This window comes from Amblyomma maculatum, chromosome 3 (genome assembly GCF_055883805.1).
Source record: "Amblyomma maculatum isolate TAMU_Amacu chromosome 3, ASM5588380v1, whole genome shotgun sequence".
Taxonomy (NCBI): Eukaryota; Metazoa; Arthropoda; class Arachnida; order Ixodida; family Ixodidae; genus Amblyomma; species Amblyomma maculatum.
Genome location: NC_139346.1, coordinates 215,036,319 through 215,053,810, shown reverse-complemented (window position 1 = coordinate 215,053,810; position 17,492 = coordinate 215,036,319). Strand labels below are relative to the sequence as shown.

At 45.8% G+C, this 17,492-nt stretch overlaps 1 protein-coding gene across 1 annotated transcript in view; it reads right to left on the bottom strand.

Annotated features, from left to right (window-relative positions):
• The window catches only part of LOC146197685 (uncharacterized), a 35,854-nt gene extending 21,108 nt beyond the window's left edge, over window positions 1–14,746 (bottom strand). The window contains exons 1-2 of the mRNA XM_084597227.1: window positions 14,517–14,746; window positions 13,297–13,468 (exon numbers count right to left, since the gene is read on the bottom strand). Of these exons, the coding sequence (XP_084453353.1) occupies window positions 13,297–13,468; window positions 14,517–14,728 (384 nt within the window). The 5' untranslated portion in view covers window positions 14,729–14,746. The remainder of the gene's footprint in view (window positions 1–13,296; window positions 13,469–14,516) is intronic.
• Between the last annotated feature and the right edge of the window lie 2,746 nt (window positions 14,747–17,492).

The following is a 17,492-nucleotide window of genomic DNA, read 5'->3' as shown; positions in this document are numbered from 1 at the left end:
ACTGTTCTACACACATGCTCTCTTCTTCATTCCTTTTTTTTTTTAATTTTCAAAAATAGGCTAATCAGTTTGGAAAGTGAAGAAAACAGAATGCGTACACCGTGTCGTATTGCTCTGTATTAATATTGCAGGAGACGTTATTTTTGCATGTCATCATTCATAATTGTTTCATTCGTTCCGATTTCAGCAGGTTCTTTTAATTTTAAGGTGTACAAACTGCCCCAAGAGCTAGCTCTATTGTTCTTAGTTTACCAGGGCTCCTTTTTTTCGCAGTGCTTCGGCGTGTTTCGTACTTGCTGCACCAGGCTGTCGGGTGGTTCCAATCGCCACTTCTCCGGCGCTTTTGTGATGAAACACGACGCATGCATGTTTTCCGCCACGCTGCACACCAGGCACTTCGCGTTTTTCAATGCAGCACACACGTGTTTGCAGCAGCATTGTGCGACACGATGCCTTCGAGCATAAGTTGAATGGAAAACTTACAAAAGACCAGCTAGCTGGCTGCGGAGCCACGTACAACCTATTGCACGTGGTCACTTCTCCTTTCTAGTTTTGAGAATTCAGGAAACTGGGCATTGATTCCTTCGCTCGCCGTATGACACAGCGCAAAGCTGACGCACGCTCTTTTGTCCTGATAAGCTTGCCCCTTCAGTGAACATCAGAATTTTGGACACTGAATCTCAAGCGCCAATGATGGAGGGGGGTAAGGAACAATCAGAAGAACCTGCTGCTCCCCGGAACTCTTTTCTTCACAGCATGAAGTCATTTTTCGCCGGACTTTCGGAAACCAGTTTGGCTGTAGCTTCCACAGTGCCTAGGCGGGGTACACAATACTTCATTGTGAACAATATGACAGGTCCCAGGGAGCCCAAAATGCGTGCCTCTTTTCGACGGTGAGCACATGGTGGCTCTGAACACATACTCTTCTCAAGACTCCGTGGGGTCACAAGTCATTCCAGCAAAAGCGATGTCCTGTTCGGACGCGGAAGCATCGAGTGGTCTCAGTCTTATGCCTATGGGCTGCACTGCCCTTGAGTTGTAAATATTTGTATCATACTCAACATACAAATAGATATGTGCGAGCAAAGTCCTTCGTTGTCACTGCAGGGAACTACCCCCTGTAAAGAGGTAATCTTAAATTAACTGACGCGGCAGAATTCTGTTAAGGGCACAGTTCACGACGACTCTGCAATCAGCGACGACGTGGAGCTTGGATAAAGCAAGAGGTACGCATCTTCTAGTGCTGCAAAAGTCTTGGGCTGCCCAAAAGCAGCAGCGGCGGAGAGATCACGTTAGCAGATTCGCTGGGCCAGCGTTGAGAACAACTATGGACTTGAAAGGTTGCTGCTGCTGCTGTGGCGCCATGTACCAGCTTCGGACTCCATTACGCATGTCAATGATGGGCGACAGCAGCAGGTGCGGCGGCAGCGGTCAACGTAAACCGGCGCATGGTGCTTGTAAGTTCCATTTTTCAAACTTTTTGCTGCCCTTATTGTGGGTTTAAGCCGGTACTCGTTTAATCAGCATGCGTCGCAATAGTGAGCACAGTGTTAAATTCGAGGTTCGAGTGGTCCCAATCTCTATGATCTATATCTCTATATACTGCTTGGAAAACAGGCCGGCACCACTACTGCGAAAGAATTTGTGCAGAAAAAATAGGAGCGATCTTCGGTAACCCGCCCCGTCAGATGTTCCTCGCTTGGCGGCCACAAGAAGGGTGCGGTGCTGGAAAAATGTTCTCCATGCAAGAGAAAGCGCTTGCTGTATCTGCAGCCGCGATGCGGTTCCAACACGCTTCCATTTTTTTTTTTTTTTTTTGCCGCGCCGCCGCAGTTTAGTCGCCGAGGTGTTTCCATCGCTTGCATGTGTATACATTGTGAATGTGTCTATTCCCTCCACATCTCATTTTTCTCTCGTTTTTCTCTCACACAGGTTCCCTCGGAGTATGGATTCAACCACGACGATGACAAAAGACTGCTCGGTTATCCTGCCATTTTCAAACGCAATAAAAAGTAAACCCTGCCTTCCGTTCTCATGTAATAATATCGGTGTGCAAACTGCACCCTGAATGGCTACATGGCCCGTCACAAATATGTCGCTCTAGCACGAAGAAACCAACATTGCGGAAGCGAGGGCGTCTGTGACCGGCTGACGAAGACACCATACATATTTTCACCAAACGTTTTTGTTCTGTATAGGGCGTATGTTAAGGCTGTCTAATGTTGCAGCGGAGGCAGCATTACCACAAACATGCCAAACGGAGTCGCTTGCGTTGCAAATAAAGAAAATGTATGTCTCGTATCGCTTCGATAGCGGCGATGTCTTGTGACTGAGTGCACAATCAGTCGAAGTGTGGTTGTTTTCAAATTACTAGCGTACCAGTGTGCGCCTAGACTATATTTAGAAGGGCGCAAACATACCCTTCGAAGGAAAAGAACATTATCTTAAATGGGTGTAAAAAACACTATAATATGAATTTATTTTATTCCTCTGGGTGGTAATATTACCCTTCCAAACAAAGCATAAATATGAACGTAAAAGTGCAAAGTTACGCCCATTCATAGGGTGCAAACATGCACTTACGGGGTGCTGTAGTAAGCTCATTACGCTGGCATAAATGCAGACCCTGTGAGGGTAAGTTTACGCCTTATGATTAAGCATAAGCTTATTCCAGCTGGGAGCAAACATGCACTCGATTTTAGAGGATATTTTTGCACTTTCATGGCCTAACCTTTAGTCCTTCTGAGAAAGGGTAACGTTACTCCCCAGTAGCATATACTTGCACTTCACCATATGGCATAACGTTAGCCTCGTTGTAGCGTAAACTTTACACCAGACACACTTAAGCCCCCGTCAAGGGTGTAACTTTGCACCCAAAGGGGCTCCCCAGTGCGTCAGTGGACTTACCCCCCTAAAGGGGTAAGATCACACCTTTTTTTCTTAGAGTGTACTATATCGAACAGATCACAAAACTGTATACAACGCAGTTTTTGGTATGGGGTGTATGACACCCAGTGAAATGAATAGTTTTTTTTTAATTATTTATTTCCAATACCTCAAATACCCCAGGAGTACGGGGTTTTACATGCATCACTTAGTTATTCATTGTTCCCCTGTATAGAGCTCCGTGCACTCCGTGTATTTCGGCGGAACAAACAGCTTCAGTTAAAATTAACTCACGCACAACAAGCTCTGAAGCCCATACGGGACGCTTGCACTTTTGCGCTCATAGAAAGACAGCCAGGATAGCGGATACCGAAGCAGTGACTTTGTACTAAGCAACGATGGACAAAGGCTGCATAACTAGAAGAAACTCGATAAACATGCCTTCAACATTATCCACGCATAGTATATGTAAAGCACGCTAAGGACTAGAGCTTCGCCAGAGTTTTATTATATAGAGGAAACCAGTTTGTTCCCTGAAACATATGTAATTAAGACTAGCCAAATGATGTAGCAGAAAAAAATTGCATTAAGGAAACAAACGCGTGTTCGTGGAAAACTTTGTTAACATGAATACACTTGTCATTACCCCCCATAAGCGCAGCAAAAGATTCACGGAAGTGGTAGAGTGATCGAAAATTACATTTACAGCCAGACGTGATACGGAACGCCTAAGCACGAAAGGCTACAGCTCTAGCCCGGCAGCAACTATCAAAAACCAGCATTCGATATGGAAGAAAATATTCTTGAGTCAAATGTTATTGCAGCTTTATATTAGTCGCTTGGTTAAGCAAAGTGTGCGACATCGGTGCTAGATTTTTGTTTTGCTTTGGTCCATAACTACAGCACAAAAAAGAGGATACAGATGAAGGAGCCACACCACACAGCGCTGGCTCACAACTGTGGGTCGTGAGTTGTGAACTGTGAGTTGTGAGTCAGCGCTGCATGGTGTCCCTCCTTCATCTTTGTCCTGTCTTTTGGGCTGTAGTTATGGATCATCGAAAACACCACCTCGCCCAACAGCTGATTTTGTTTTGCTTTGGTGTTTTTTTAATGTACACCTGCCCACAGACTTAACAAGAATGACGGAACGCGTTGCCTGGACTGCAATCAGCGCCGCGAAGCTATAGGGACCGGACAGCTGAATGGGTGGCGCCGCCTCTCGGCGTATCGCTCAATCGCTGGCATGCGCCGGCCCCAGCCGGCGCATTGCCAGCGCATTGGAGCGTGCTGTTTGTAGTTGGTTTGCGTGGAAATTTGAATCCTAAGGTTTAGATGATGTGCGTGAATATATCCTCAAGAGAGCAGAAAGTTGGGCTAGTTGTGTGAATATGTCCAGTGAAACAAAGTCTGGCCAAACAAGGCTGGCGAGACGTGGTGCGTTGTTGGCTGCACTGGCTGCTACGCAAACTCGTCGGAAGCTTTTAAGTCGATTCATTTCTACGGGTTTCCACACAAGCATGAGTGGCGGGTGACCTAAGCATGGTTCTTTGAAAGACAGAGGCACGAATCTACGTATTTGGTTACTGTGTGGTTATGGAAAGTGCCGAATTTTTAAAATTCCGGTTGCTCCGGATGCTTTGTGCCTTCTGCTCCCCAGGAGTGACGGCACGAGAGTCTCGGAGTAGAAGCAGCACTCCTTCATCTGTAGTCACTTTATTGACAATTGGAAATCGAAGTAAGCCAACAGGGTAAGTTACAACGCTAGCATTTCCCCGCATGTAACAGCTCCACCATCGTCGTCCGGGCTGCGTTACGATCTTCAGCGATGGGCAGAGACAATGTTTGTGCAGCTACTTTCGCTGACATAGTCATAGATAATTCACTTTTTTCTCTTAACAGAAAGAGCAGATAGCAGACATGAACAATTCCTATTACCATGATCTTGTCCTTTTTCCTCTCTTCGCTTGTCAACCAATGAAAATGGGCTGAAAGCTCTGCGTTGATACTCTTAGAATTTGTTAACTTTTGTTTGTAGCATGTCCATTTCGCCTAATAAAATCACTCATTTCACAGCTCAATCAATACTGCATGGTCACAAAATCTGCTATCGGCTTCATATAAAAAGTCGAACAAGAAAAAAATACCATTTAATTTGGGGAAACGAGCATAAACGTAGCATTTTTTTGGCTGTGTGGCTGTGTAGCAAATTCTTTTTGTTTTTCGCAATCACGTTCTACCTGACACGAATTCACGTATTTTCTCAGCAGCGCCCATTTCCTGGCCCGCCTAAATACATGTGTTTCTCATTGGCGTTTTAGTGAATGTGAGATTTTCTGATTGTGGCGTAGTAAGAGAAGACCATTTTACCTCTCTCAGAAATTGTTTCTATGGCCAATGTAAACAGATTTAGCGGCAGTACGGCAAGCTGCAGTGACAAAGTTGTAAAAGGAATGGCTTTCAGTTATCCGTATTCCTTTACGTGCAAATAGAAAACTACCTCCATGGTCGTGTCCCCTCACACTCACGGTCAAGTATCGGCCCCGCAAATTCGTGGTACGCTGAGAAAGTAGACCACCTTAGCGAATCATTCATTTAGGGATTCATTTAACAATAGAACGCTCTCTTAGTTATCGGTGGCTTATCTTGCAACACATCACACTATGTGTTTTTTTTTCGATTGTATTTACAGTTTGACAGTATTGGACTATTGTCTTCAAATGTTCAAGGCAACTGCGGTCAATCGCATTGAACTTCCTGCGCTGAGAGAACGCCTAAATAAGTAAAAGCCAAATACTACCAAGATCTCTCTATCACAGCAGGCGTCCGAGAAAATAGGGCCGCTGATAGCAGGAAATTTAATTTTTTTCTCTTCACAACCTCCGCAGCATGTCGAGAGAAAGGTATTTTCTAAGTCAATTATATGTAATAGCTCCGACGTGTTCAACAAGAGCATTGTCATATATGTAAAAATGATGCTGAGGTGGTATTACTCATTTGGCTTATATTATGATTAAGTTTGATAGTCTCAAGGCCGGGTTCAGTGAGTTATTGTAGCGTAATTGTGCAGGAAGTCCTAGAAGTATATGTGTGTTAGCTTTTCCGACCATAAATAGGATCCTACTTTTGCCTTGCTTGTTTTTCTCCTTTTCCAGCTCTCGTTGCAAGGTTGAAACTGGAATGTCATTTGCTATTATTCTACTCTGAATCGTTTGAGCCTAGCTATTACTAAAAAAGACAGGTGCAGCATATTTTTATTTTACATGAACGCTGACCATTACAACTACAACTACTACGGCGCCACGGCTACACGGCTCGGCGGTATTGGATCATCAGGCGGGTTTTGACTAGACCTAATATAAGATGAACGCGCAGTGCAGGCGCAATTCCCGTCTTCGAAGTCGTCTTTACAAGCGACTAGCGAAGGTGTTCCTAGCGCATGGTGAAATCACGCGCGCGGTATTTTTGAGTATATAACAGAAATACCATGCGCCGGGCGGTTTCAAAAAAACAAAAACAATCAAAAACAAGCACGCCCTGTCGAGGACGGCCCTTTCCTTTTTCAAGATTTCCCGGTAGAAAAATGCTTCTTGCGATTACTCAAAACAGCTCAAAGCTCTCAAAGTCACATCGCAAAACGACGGGTAGGGACATGCCCAAAAACGACTCGCAGAACAGAAACGACTGCGTCGCTCAGCTGCCTCGGCACTCCGCTGCTTCGGCACTCCGCCGCGGGCAGCGCTGTTCCGCCGAAGCGACGGTGGCGCCATACAACGGGCGCCCGGTCCCTATAGTCATCAGGTTCGAGATAATGCCCTCGGTACGCTTATAGAGGTTGACGATAGCTGGTGCACCGATCGCTTCGAGTGCTTTTATTGCGATTGCAATACTGCGCCAGGTTTCTAGTAGTTCAGTAGTTCAGTCGTTCAGTCGTGTCCGACTCTTCGTGACCCTATTGACCATGTCACGCCACGCTTAATGGTATTGTGACTGGCCATAGGGTTTTCTTGGCATGAAATACTGGAGTGGGTTGCCATTACCTTCTCCAGTGAATCACATTTTGTCAGAACTCTCTGCCGTGACCTGTCTATCTTGGGTGGCCCTACACAGCAGAGCTCACGACTTCATCGAGTTTCGCAAGCCCCTCCGCCACGACAAGGCAGTGATAGCCGTCGTGTATCCCCGGCAGACGCCATGCTTGACCTTGAACAGCCGAGCCGAGCAACCGCTTCAGCCGAGCTCCGCCAGATGACGGAACCGTCGGCACGCCGCGCTAAAGCCCCGCGCGCTGCAGTGACGCCGTTGCCGCGCCGAGCAGATGGTTCGCCGTGGCCTCGGCCTCGCCGTGACTGCTTTGCTATGCAGGCTGCTAAAGAGAGGTGTCAACGACAAGCTGCGGCAAGGAAGCGACAACGTGCACAGGAGACAGTGGAAGAACGTGTAGAACGTCGTGCTAAGCGTTGTGCACAAGATGAAGCTCGGCGACCACGTTCTAGCTCTGCGAGTGCTTCCACCTCGTCGCCTACAGATGAACACATGACTGTGCAGGAACGCCGCAATGCCACCAAGCGAAGACAGCGCGCTGAAGAATCGTCGGAAGAACAGTCGTAACCATTGTGTGTCACGTGTTAGGCCTCATTCTCACAGCCGGTGCTCCTCTCCGTCGCGGCGGCATCGGCGGGGGACACCGCACGACGGATGGAGCGGCGCAATGTTCAAACAGAAAGGGGCGCCGCACGCCGTCAAACTTGTTTGGGCGGGGCCTCGCCGCTCACACGCGACTCCACGTCAGAACGGTTTTTTTTTTTTCTCCCGCGAAAAAAAAAAAGAAATGCGGAGGGCGGCTGCCTTCCCTGCAGCGGTGGAAGTCGTGTGCTCCGCGTCTGTACGAAAAAAAAAGAAGAAAAAGAAAAAAAAAAAAAAAAAAAGACGCGTGCTGTCTCACGTGCTCTAACAGCAGTTTGGAGCTAGAACGCGTTTTCATCTCAGCTTCGGTAACGGTACAAACACCACGCGTACTGCGCCAAAGCAAATGAGTATAATTATAGCAACCATGTATTAAACCGCAGAAAATTATGCTCACTCCAATAACATTATTCTTCACAATCAGTGAAATTATTCTTCTCAATCAGAATCAGCACAATCACAGAAAGCATAATGAACTATTCTATCAATAAAAGAATTGTTCGCGACAGCATGGCAATATGGTTTTGATACAAGCATTAAAAATCAAGTTAGAATGGCACCGACTGAATTAATATTTCACGCAAATCTGTCGGAAGTCGAGGTTAGCTGTGCCGTCCTGCATATTGCAAAATTAAATAAAATCGTCATTTTTTGTTAGCCTCTTGGGCTTTGGGGCTGGAAGGCATTGCCATCTTAGCTTCTGTAGCTGTACGCAACTCCACAGTTTACTGCAAAGCGCCGCGCGTACAGCACGGAAGCAAATGGGTACGAATATGAGCAGCGAGTACTAAAACGTAGTGTAAATGCACACTCTAGTTATATTACTCTTGATAAGCAGTTTCGTCACAACTTTCATAAAAGGGGTTCTCTGTCTGGCAGGTAGGCTGCGGCCTTTTCTTGTTTTTTTCCCCATTGGTATGGTTTTTCTTTATTTCTTTCCTTAGGCCTCCTCCCATTCATGATGTTTTCTTGTCGTGCCATTCACCCAATGTTTGCTTTTTTTTTCTTTTTTTTTCTCTTTTCTTTGTTCCGTTTTCTCCTTTGCTCCTTTCCTCACCTCACCCATTACCTCTTTCTTTTCCTTCACCTGTGCGGCAGTCATTTTGACTTCTTCGCCTGCCTAGCCAATAGATTTTCCGCCCGTCCGAATCTTTACTGTCCCGAACCTTGTTTGCTACGCCGTACTTGTTTTTGTTTCTGGTTGTGTCTATATAATGGATCTTAGTTCAAATTATGAGCCACATGCTTTATATGATTTAAACTTGCCAAGCACCTATTCTGCGTTTGGATCGGCTTAGGTTTGCGAGAAAAACTACCCGCTTAACTGTTTGCAACGAGGTATCGTTTGCGTAGCTCCGGAATGGAAGGGAGTGAAATTCCAAATCTACTACTTGAGAATGGTACTGTTACTTCAGCACCCCTGATAAAAAAAAAAAAAAAAACGTCTCTTATATTCCACATTTAGCGTCGCGACTTCTCGCAGCAGTTCGGAGCTGGAACGCCTTCTTATCTCAGCCTCAGTACAAACACCGCGCGTACTACGAAACAACAAATGGGTACGAATATATATCAAGGCAGTAAGTATGCATGCTCAGCATAGATGCGCACTCCTATAATATTTATAATATTATTCATGGCAGTCAGCGAAATCGAAGACGTCTATAGGAACATATATAATAACTCTGTCATCAATAAAGGAATGGGTCGTCAGAACTTGCAAGATTTCTTTTGATAAACCCATTCAAATATACAACTGAAACATCGTAAGGTTTTGCAGGAGGTCATGTTTAGCTGCGACACCCGGTGCATTGAGAAATGAAAAAAAAAAGGAACAGCATTTGTTGTCTCTTGTCAGCGCGCGCTTCGCGAGGCACCAGAGAAGAGGGCAACCCCCGCTTTTTTTTTTTTTTTTTTATCTGTGCTCGCGCACGGCCGTCTGCATGCGAGCCCGCGATGGCCGCGCGGCCGCTCCGCCGGCGCTCGCTTGGTCGCGACACGCAAGGCGTGACGTAGAGTCACGTGAGAGAAGCAAGCGCGCTCACTGGTCCGTCTTTTGTGGGGCGGAGTCCGCCGCTCGCCGGACCGGCGGCGCCTTGGAGCCAAACCCCACGGCGCCAATCACCCGATTTCGGGGAGTACTGGCACCATTCCCTCCTCTTTTCGGGCGAGCGCCGGCGCGACGGAGGCGACGGAGGAGAGAAAAACCGGCTGTGAGAATGAGGCCTTACTCTATAGTCAAACTATCGAACCACACAAGCTACGCCCCAAGCGAACACACAAGCGTAGCCATGCGGCCATTGCTAACACAATTTACCAGGCTTAACCAGAGCTAATCCACTGCCAATTTTTTTTCACTTGTGCTTGATCGCCGCATGGACGGAGTACTCGTCAAGGGGTGTCTTTCTGCGATTTTTGCTCGCCGATGCATCCTGCCACGCCGGGCAACGCTCTTTGCAGTTTTCTTATCGCGATAACTAGAAAATGAGCGCTAAGTCCGCGCTTCACCCCCCCGCGAGTTTCGTCCGAATCCCGCGGACGTAACAACGTTTATGTCGTAAGTGCGATTCGCTTCCAACTTATTTCTATATCAGGTGACTGGTATGACATCCTGTCGTACCAATGACGTCAAAAACAAGCAGCAGAGCAAGAACTAGTTAGTGCAGGCAGTAAGGTTTGGCAGAAAATAAATCTGCCGCACGATTTTGTGTCAGTTATTCCTTTTCTCCCCTCACTTTCATACTTCATGTCGGTTTAATTTTGCAGACCAATATACCTCGGTGACCTGCTTTTTTTATTCCGCTCTGGAGATCATACATTCAGGCGAGGCGTCTGAATGTATGAAAAGAGTCGCGCGTTTCCCTGAGCATGAAATCATAAACATATAGATACAATTAATTTCCAGTAGTAATGTGATGCCATAATAGCGAAAAGCGTTTGCTTCAGACCGGAGAAATATATAGGCATACTGTTTAAGCTAACTAGGAACACATTTGCTATCAGTGAAAAGCATCTAGGATAAATTCTGAAGGAGTCTACTGCCCTATGCTAGCGGCTACTGCACTTTGGAATATGCTGTTTAGATTTTCACTGCCACCACATCATCGTTCGCAAGCAATCTTTAAATCAACTTTGGAAAATGACTGGCATGTGTGCCTTAATGTTTACGCATGGATCTTTATGAATGGTATATGGGCTGTAAAGTCCCATGTAAAAGTCTATTGGTGGCGTCGTAGTACAGAGGTCCTGATTGATCTGGGCTACCCGGGTTTATTGACGTGAGCTGCATTCGCGCAGCGCACGGGCGAGACGGGAAAACGTATTGTAACGATGGTGCATGCGCATGGAATTCGTCGCGGGAGAAAACCAAAGGTTCGAATCCGCAGCATCTTGCATTAAACAACCTTGGCACTGAGGGTGAGGGGCGTGAAGCGATCATAAAGCACGAGAACTTTCGCGCTCTTTCTAAAACTAACAAAAAGAACCAGCGTAGCAGTGCAAGCTATAAAGGCCCGTTCACACTTGCGACTCGCGGAAGTCGCGCGACCATTTTGGTCGAAAAGCGACTGTCACAAATGGTCGTATCGGTCGAAAAGCGACAGTCGCGGGCCATTAGGGCACTGCTCATTTTTCTAGCCGCGCGACTGCTGGTTGCAAACCGTTAGACCAATCAGCAGCTCAGATGACATGAACGTAAGTTAGCTTTACTCTATGTGGTGAACAGTCAAGGTAGACAGGATGTGGAAAGCAACCCGCAGGTAGCATTCGCAAGTGTGAACATCGGTCGCGCTGCGCTGCTCTCTGGTCGCATGCGACAGCCGGTCGCGCGTCCTTCATGACTCGCAAGTGTGAATAGACCTTAACACTGCTATAGGTAGGGTGACAGCCAATGAAAACAGTGTTAGCGGATGATGCCTGACCTTAAGTATAGTGTGAAACTATGTGTTTCAGGATCCTTTTCTTAAAATACCTTGAAGGGTGCCCACATATGAATGTGTTGCCATAGTGCATACGGCTCAGGCGATGAGCCAAAGTGAAATACCCCCAAGATTGGCGCGGTCCATTTCTACTGTCAACCGCATTATTCAGGCTATGGGGACGACAGGAGATTGAAAAACGTTCCGCGTGGAGGTCTGGAGCTCGCAACAACTCTCGAAGATCTTCTGATTGTCAATGCTTTGGTTTCTGATCCATTCCTCACGACGCGAAAAATCTGCGACGAGCTCGGCTTACACATCAGTGTGGAAATATACTCAGAAGACTACATTATTCTGGAATTCAAAAGCCGAGAAGCCTCGATGAAGCCGTGACTTCACCCACCGCAACGGCTGGAGTTAGTGGAAGTCCAAGAAGAATGGATGCCAGAAGACTGGTACTACGTCGTGTTCAGCGATAAATCAACATTCTGCACACGATGGGACAAGAGCGAGAAAGTTTGGCACCCTGAAATCTACCGGTATGTTTTTGATGCGTCGTTTTATACTAGCTGAGTGGGAAAAAATGTTCGTTTTCATATTTTCTATTACGAGGAACGGTATATCTTTGACGTCAAGCGGGCGCAAAGCAAAGAACGTTTGTGGCGGTGTGAGCTACCAGGTCTTGGGACCCGTCCACAAGATTCAAGGCAAAATGACAGGGAATCATACATCGAGATCCTGGAGAATGCTTTGATGCCATATGTGCTGGATACGGGCCGTTTCCTGAAGGCTTCTTCTGGCTTCAACACGATCGAGCTTCAATAAAAACGGCTAGAGGGGCACAGGCCTTTCTAGACAACAATGCCGTAATGCAGGTGCATTGGCCAAGCCGCAGTCGCGACCTCAACATCATCGAAATTTTTTTGGGCATGATGGAAGCAAGGCTCTCCAGACATTAAGGCTCAAGTTCCACCATTATGATCTGCTCTGGGTTGCCATTCAAGAGGAGTGGCAGCTTTTGCAGGCGGACATAGAGCTAGTGGACGCGCTTTATCAAGTACTGCCGGATAACATGGAGTCAGGGAAGAGGAGCCACTCGCTTCTAGATAGTTATAAAGTGCTTGTTACTTTTTTGTCTTGTTTTCTTCTTCACCTAGCTAGTGATAAATGTTCCTACCCTTTTGAGTCCCATGCTGAAATGCCATACTATTTTCTTTTTGGGAGAACAAGCGAGCGTTCGTGCGTGCATGTAAACGTGTAAATAATTCGTAAAGAAAGGGTAAAAACATGATGGAAACAAAATTATTTCCTCAAATAAGAAATTAATTTTGTTCTAAAGCGTAACAGACGTTTTTTGAATAAGATCTCTCGTTTTAACTATTCTTCGAAGTTTCGGCATATAAGGGCTTTGCTTAAAAGTGCACCACGAAGCCGAAAACATTTTTTTACCTCAGCCGCATTAGAATCAAACTCGCCAAAGGCACGAGCTGCGGCAGCTTAGCGCGCAATTTTCGGTTCAAAACTACAAAGAGCGTTGTAGGGGCCGTAAAAGCTTCATTGGTGAACAAATAGCGCAGAAATGCCCCCGTGACGAGCACGTTGTCCACGAATGGTCAAGCAAACGGAAAAAAGCAGTCAAAGCGAGCTGCGCACCAGCTATCCTCCGCAGCCGTAAACATACCGAGAGCATAATCTCGCACCGATGACTATCGCTTCGTGGCGCTGACGGCAGTCAAGGCCACGCGTTCCGTCATTCATGTTAAGTCTGTGGGCCGCTGTACACACGAACTAAGCCTGAAATGGCGTGGCTCACCTTAAGAAAATTAAACACCAGCGTAACTTCATCCTGGATGTTTAGGTTAGACCACGGCTTGATCTCCAGGTCGAGGACGGCGTAGTGATATATCCTCCTAGAGGTCCAATAGTCGAGAATTTTGGCCTTCCCTGCCGCCTCGTCCATGTCTCTCGTAGCGATGGAAGTGTTTCTACATGTACAGCGAATTGGAGACAGCACAAGTAACGCAAAAGGGGAGGGACCCTCGGAACGCCATGCTTTAGTGCACTGAACGTTCGGCGTGAGCAATAGAGAACTCCATTTTAAACAGTAACTTAAGACGTAGCGTTAGTTCTTTGTAAACATGCTGCTAGACGTAATACCTTGTTTCAGGTAGGTAAATCTATATTTATGCGTGTCATCAGCATAATATAGCATAAATCGATTCATAATGTGTTAGGTTTTAAATAGACCTTATTCGCACCACTTTTCCAATGTTGCTTCCTATTTATTGCTATATTTATGCGTATCGTCAGCATAATATAGCATTAATTAGGAAGAAATATTGGCAAAGCGTTGCGAATAAGGCTTATTTAAAACCTAATACAGTACGAAACGATTTTAGACACTATTATTGGCTACCTTTGCTAATATATGTTCTAAACGAGTATTGATGGATACAGCGAAAAGCTAGCGTGACTTCAAGAAGTGAAATTAAAGCTGAGCTGTTTAATGACTGTATATATATGACACAAAATCCATATATTAGCTTTACAATTGTTATGACGTATACGCATAAAAAAGTTCGTTTTGCTACTTATGGGGACAGCGTAAAAAAGAAGCGTTACATGATATGGTGCGAGAGGGTGGTAGGTTTGAGCCATGACACCACCGGCAGCATTTAGTAAACTGTCTGAACTCTGTAGCGGCGCTCAGCTATGAAGGCCGTATATTATAAGGGCAATATGAACGTCGCCACAAGAATGGACGGCGCTGTGGAACAGTCCTTTCAGCACAGATGGAAATAGCGCGAAACCAGCCAGACGAAAAAAGAAAAAATGAGACACGCACATGCGACTTGTCTCGACGGAGCTTTCTTCGCGCGTTGTGATTTTGCGCTGATTCCATGCCCCTGTTAGATAACGATTTACGGATGACGACCAACTGCTGTGTGTATTCGTCACCACAAGTTAGATTTGATTCGCTCTGCCTTTTCGGGGCGAACGGTTGCTTCCGGTTGCTCACAAGCGTCGGCTTACCTATGCGGGACGTTGATCACGTACGACGTATTGGCCGAATTCGCTGCCTTCGATATAAGCTTCTGCGCTATTGGGTGACTGTCGTCCAGGAAATTGTCACGTCCTCGAGTGTAGAACCGAATGAAGCCAAAGTCGCAGAATGGCTCGAGGTTAATTCTGTCGTAGTCGTTTTCAAAGGTGCCAAAAACGCACCACACCAAGTTCCTGCCCATGGGCCGTGGTCCGCGCGTGGCTATGGACGGAAACAAGGAGAGTATAGCGCTTCACTAGCACACGTCACCGAGGGCGCATATATAAGGACTGTGAAAAATACTGATGGTCCCGTAAAGCTACATATCTAGCCTACTTGGTATCGTGCGAATGTATGTTTGGTCCGTACATTCTTGCATCACTATTCAGCAAGTTGGCTGACTCGAATCAGAAATCTGTCGAGACACCCTAGGGGCGCATAGCGCAGTGGTTAAACGAGCGAGCACGTGCGTATGCGTATGATGCTAACAACATAGCCACCTGCCTGCTCTAGGCCTTCTGTCCTTGCGCCCTCAGCACCTCAACTCCTGCCATTGTTGGCATTCATCACTGTCTAGAGATTAAAAAGGAGCGTGAGTCTGGATAGCACGCCAATGTTCTGCGCAGCGCGCTTTCGCCAGTGGGCTGTCGATATGAATACTTTTGTGAGAAATGCACCAGCAGCGACAGGTAGTGCTTGCTACTCTAGGCGCAACAAGGCGCTGAAACAGCGGCATTCTGTGTACGTACGATATAATTTAAAAATATTCCCGTTTGAACAGGTGCGGGCTGAAGAAAAAGAAACACGTTATGGCTGTGCATCCGAGTTTGCGCGTGACCAAATGGGTAACGAGAAATGGTAAGCAGGGTTACTGGTTCTTGTTATCAAGAATCGATTCTATCATGTTGAGCACTTATTGTAATTAACCAACTAGTCCACACCTTACCCTAGCAGCTCAGAAATGCATAATTTGGCTGCAATAAGCGGAGAAAACTTGGTTCGTACGAGGCGTAAAAACAAGGATATCCCAGCGCTCACAGTTATGCTTAACCTCTGCCGGAAAACTGGTAATCCTACACTAACTCCAAATGCTTCAGTCGGTACGGGGTCAGTATTATGTCAGTTTAAGGGTCTCGAATATGCATGTGGACTACGAGATATGACGTTGAGCGGAGTGCTTCGCTTTAATCTTCCCTATCTGGAAAGATAACGTGCTGTGACTTCGCACCCCGCAGAGACATTTTGGACGCGGCATCCACCGAAATGCGGCATCCATGATCACAAATCGGTCCTGCGACCTTTCGTTCAGCCACCGAGTGTCACAGTGTCTGAGCCTAAGCGCGATGGGCAAAGTCCCGTGGTTAGTAAATCAAGATCTACTAGACATGGAGTGAAAATTACTTTTAAAAGCTCGAAACCATCGGCTTGGAACAAGCAGCACAAGAGAGGAAATCATCTGCGCTAGTGTACCGTATGCTTCAGTGTCCAGCTTTAACCTCTCGTATAGGCCTAGTAGATTCCATCTTATTTAAATGTGTGAATTCATGTGAATGGAGCCGTGAGTGCACTCCCTTTTCAAGAATGAACGATAAAGCAACTTCACAAAATGCTGCAGTATGTCTCAGACTACGCGTGGTCTTGAGCAGCCGGTACACTAATTACACACTATACCGTTGGGCTGGTGAGTATTGTGTACATGTCTATCTATGCATGCCAAGGTATAGGACGGCTCTTCTCTTCTGTAGTGGTGCTTATCTCGTAAACTGTTTCCTGTGGGTAACGGCTGTTGCACATGGTTACCGTGTGTTGCGTAGTAATGATTGTCCCGATGTAGTTTTTGCTTACTGTTATTTGATATAAAACGTTCTGAACAACTTCAAGCATATTTTCTCCACACCTAAAAAGTAATTGAATCACCGATTCCATAAAGCGTCCAATGAGCTTGCTAAATTGCCTACGGCATACAGCTGTAAAAAGGTGTCATAAGAAAACTAGTTTTTGTAGCGAGAGCTACACTGGCCAGTCTCGCCATTTCGCCGCGCCTGTCCGTGCCTGTCCAAAGAGCGAGGAAATAATAATAATAATAATAATAATAATAATAATAATAATAATAATAATAATAATAATAATAATAATAATAATAATAATAATAATAATAATAATAATAATAATAATAATAATAATAATAATAATAATAATAATAATAAGAAGAAGAAGAAGAAGAAGAAGAAGAAGAAAAAGAAGAGGAAGAAGAACTGCTTCCCATTTGCAGGGATAAACGTACATGTTGTGGTGCTACTTGTAGTAGTAGTAGTGGTGGTGGTGGTTGTGGTCGTAGTGGTTGTGGTTGTTGTAGTCGTAGTTGTGGTAGTTGTGGTGGTTGTTGTGGTGGTAGTTGTGGTGGTAGTTGTGGTGGTAGTCGTGGTGGTAGTTGTGGTGGTAGTCGTGGTCGTGGTTGTGGTAGTTGTGGTGGTAGATGTGGTGGTAGTTGTGGTGGTAGTTGTGCTAGTTGTGGTGGTAGTCGTGGTGGTAGTCGTGGTTGTGGTAGTTGTGGTAGTTGTGGTGGTAGATGTGGTGGATATGACTGCAGCTTCGGTAGACGTTGGAGAGGACTGTGGCACAATCGGTGGACCTGCATGCAAATGTAAAGAATAAAAAGCCAGAATCAACAAAGGATGCATTTTTTGGCATGTCAGATCACAGATTAATGAAGCAATGAAGACCACTCCAAGGAAAACAATTACAACTTAAAATACAGTTCATTTAGTCACTCAGAGACAACTATATCATCAGAACGAATCTTTTGGACACGACGATCTTGAGAAAAGTACGTAATTGCTGCTGATAGCTTTACTATCGCTGCCACCACAGTTACTACTCGTTTTTTTGTACAAGGGCAGTATGATTTCCCGAAACTGTTTTAATTTTTCTGCGTGTTCCCCTTCTAATTCGTTTGGTTTTGGAAA